A 2757-nucleotide genomic window follows, 5' to 3' on the forward strand; every position below is an offset into this window, starting at 1 on the left:
TTATTACATTTAATTTAATTTTCCAAATGACTGTTATACATGTACAAGGTCACATCATAAAGTATGCGTGGTTATTAAGCATGTTATCAATTTCACTTATCATTTTTATTATAACCTTTATCAGCTCTTTAAATCAATAACAGTTTATTGAATGCTGCCAGTTGGCAGTTCCATAAACTGTCTGGAACAGATAATGAAGTGCTTTAAAACAGCAGTGAGCCAAATGAACAAACAAAAGCATTTGTGCTTTTAAAAACACAGAAAAAATGGAAAAGAGTGGGTGCAAGAAACTGAAAAAGCACATTATGTTTACATAGAAAACAGCCTTTTGTCTTTTTGGGCAAAGTGCAAAAATTTATATGAAAATCTATATTATTTGATGTTCATAACATGAGCAGGGGCTTTTGACAATAATCAGTAAGTAGCTACTCACCAATTGCAGATTACAAAGGAGATGTACTTCAGATGTTATCTTCTGAGATGTGTCTGAAGTCCATGGTCTTTGCTTCATATGGAATAGTGCTCCATTATGATTGCTGTTGATTAGGAACTCAAAATGAGTAAATTGACCCCTCCCCCCCCATCAAGACCATTCTTTCTACATATGGTCATCTTATAACATTTATTAAACATTATTTTTTTAGGTTTTCAGTGATTTTATTTTCATTGAAAGTGACACTATTAGGAAATTCTTTGGTTTGTGTTTGTGTTCTGCCAGGTCATGTATTTGAGAAATCTGGAGCTGGAACTGGGAAAGAACTACACAGTCAACAGAGAATCACTGGGCGATTTGATTGTTACCCTGAAGCAGGTTCTAATCAGGGCACATGCGAAGCCCGTGGATGCATCTGGCAGGTCAGAGACAGAAGATGTTCAATATTCAGTCCTGTGGTTTTCGGAGACTGATCTAATGATTTTTGTTACTGTTATAACGTGATTCAGCACATCGGCTCCAAATGTTTTTATTGTCTTTCACAGCCTTCAGATATTCCCAACGAGCCCTGGTGTTTTTACGCTGATACCCATGGCTACATCACCAAAAACGTGGTTGAAACAGCAAGTGGCATCACTTTAGATATTGAGCGCAACACCAACTTCCCAAGCCAACGTCCTCAGTCTCCAGACATCGACACGCTCCGTGTGGAAATCACTTACCTTAGTGGAAAAAGCCTTCGTTGGAAGGTATGCTTTTCTCGGAAGTCACCATTTACAATAACAGTATAAAAAATACATTCATGCAATTGGCAGATGGTTTTATTAAATTTAAGGTATACTTTGTTAATGTGTTCTTTTAATGAAGTATTTATTTATTTATTTATTAACAATTAAGAAATTTAAAAAATAAATGAATGCATTTAAGACTGAGATTAAGACTATGACTGATTTTGGTCCTATTCATGTAGATCTATGACCCAAACAATGCTCGCTATGAGGTGCCCGTTCCCCTCAACCTGCCTCCCACACCAGAGACAGATGAAAACAACAGACTGTATAGGGTTCAAATCAAGGACAATCCATTCGGGATCCAAGTGATCAGAAAGGGCTCAGAAGAAGTTATGTGAGTAACACTCCTGAATCACTCTGTTAACATGGAGAAAGCAACAAGGAAGCGGATTTGGTCGCAGGTTCCATATGTACTTATAGAGTTTAATGGAGTTTTAGGACTATAAAAGCACAGTTTGCTTAATGTGTCAGATTTTGCAAATGTTCTTAGTGTTTTGTTAAATCTCATTCTCTCACTCTCTTTTTCTCCAGCTGGGACTCTGCTGTGCCAGGGTTCATATTTTCTAATCAGCTTCTTCAGATCTCCACACTCCTTCCCTCAGACTATGTGTATGGTGTTGGTGAAACAGAGCACCCCAGCTACAAACATGACCTCAACTTCCACAAATATGGCCTGTTTGCCAAAGACCAGCCCCCAGGGGTGAGTTTAAGAACTGATGGTGACTTTACACATCATGTTAAAGTCGGCTCTAGTGTTTAGTTTGACCCTGGTTTGATGCCAGTTGAAGCAGTAATCACTATGACAGTCAGTTCATTTCAACAAAAGAAAAAAAAAAGAGTGTGTTTAACACTGAGGACAACTGAAATTGCATTACAAACTTAAACTCTAATATTTTTCTCCTCATCTGCAGTATAAGCTGAACAGTTATGGACTCCATCCTTTCTACATGGGTATGGAGAAATCACAAAGTTCTCATGGCGTCTTTTTGCAAAACAGCAATGCCATGGGTGAGTAAAATCAAAATACCCACGAAAAGAAGTCTATTCACTACCTTAAAGAAAATTACGAAACTTCGAGTATAAAACTACAAAACTAGTAGTTTACTGAGACCATACTTCAAAGTGTACCAAAAATGTTACAAGTATTACAGTTGCAGTACAAACTAAAACATAGATATAAACTAGTTGTGTACTCAAAGTTTACTACTGTTATACTTAAAGTATACTTAAATGTATACTTTTATATGCTAGAAAGTGGGCCAATTCAGTTCTGAGGAGTACTGAAATAGTACAAGTATACTACTAGTACACTGACATTTGTATACTTACTACATAAAGTATACTTACCCAGATAGCACACGTGCATCTGAAAATGTCTGTTAAAGATCACTTGATCTGGAAAGCCTCTGCTGTGTACAAACATCTGACAGACATCTGTAAGATGTCAGTTTTCCATACATTCTAAATAATAAACATCTTAAAGACATGTAATAGACATCTATTTGACATCTGATAAGAAACGTCCAATAGACG

At 36.6% G+C, this 2757-nt stretch overlaps 1 protein-coding gene across 1 annotated transcript; it reads left to right on the plus strand.

Annotated features, from left to right (window-relative positions):
* The first annotated feature begins 556 nt into the window (after positions 1-556).
* On the plus strand, positions 557-2240 carry LOC127158323 (sucrase-isomaltase, intestinal-like). Its single transcript, XM_051101485.1, has 6 exons — positions 557-560; positions 719-855; positions 979-1182; positions 1404-1558; positions 1756-1924; positions 2136-2240. Exons 1-6 carry the CDS (start codon positions 557-559, stop codon positions 2238-2240), a joined length of 774 nt encoding a protein of 257 aa, XP_050957442.1.
* The last annotated feature ends 517 nt before the right edge of the window (positions 2241-2757 follow it).

This window comes from Labeo rohita, unplaced genomic scaffold (genome assembly GCF_022985175.1).
Source record: "Labeo rohita strain BAU-BD-2019 unplaced genomic scaffold, IGBB_LRoh.1.0 scaffold_1454, whole genome shotgun sequence".
NCBI classification, from domain to species: domain Eukaryota; kingdom Metazoa; phylum Chordata; class Actinopteri; order Cypriniformes; family Cyprinidae; genus Labeo; species Labeo rohita.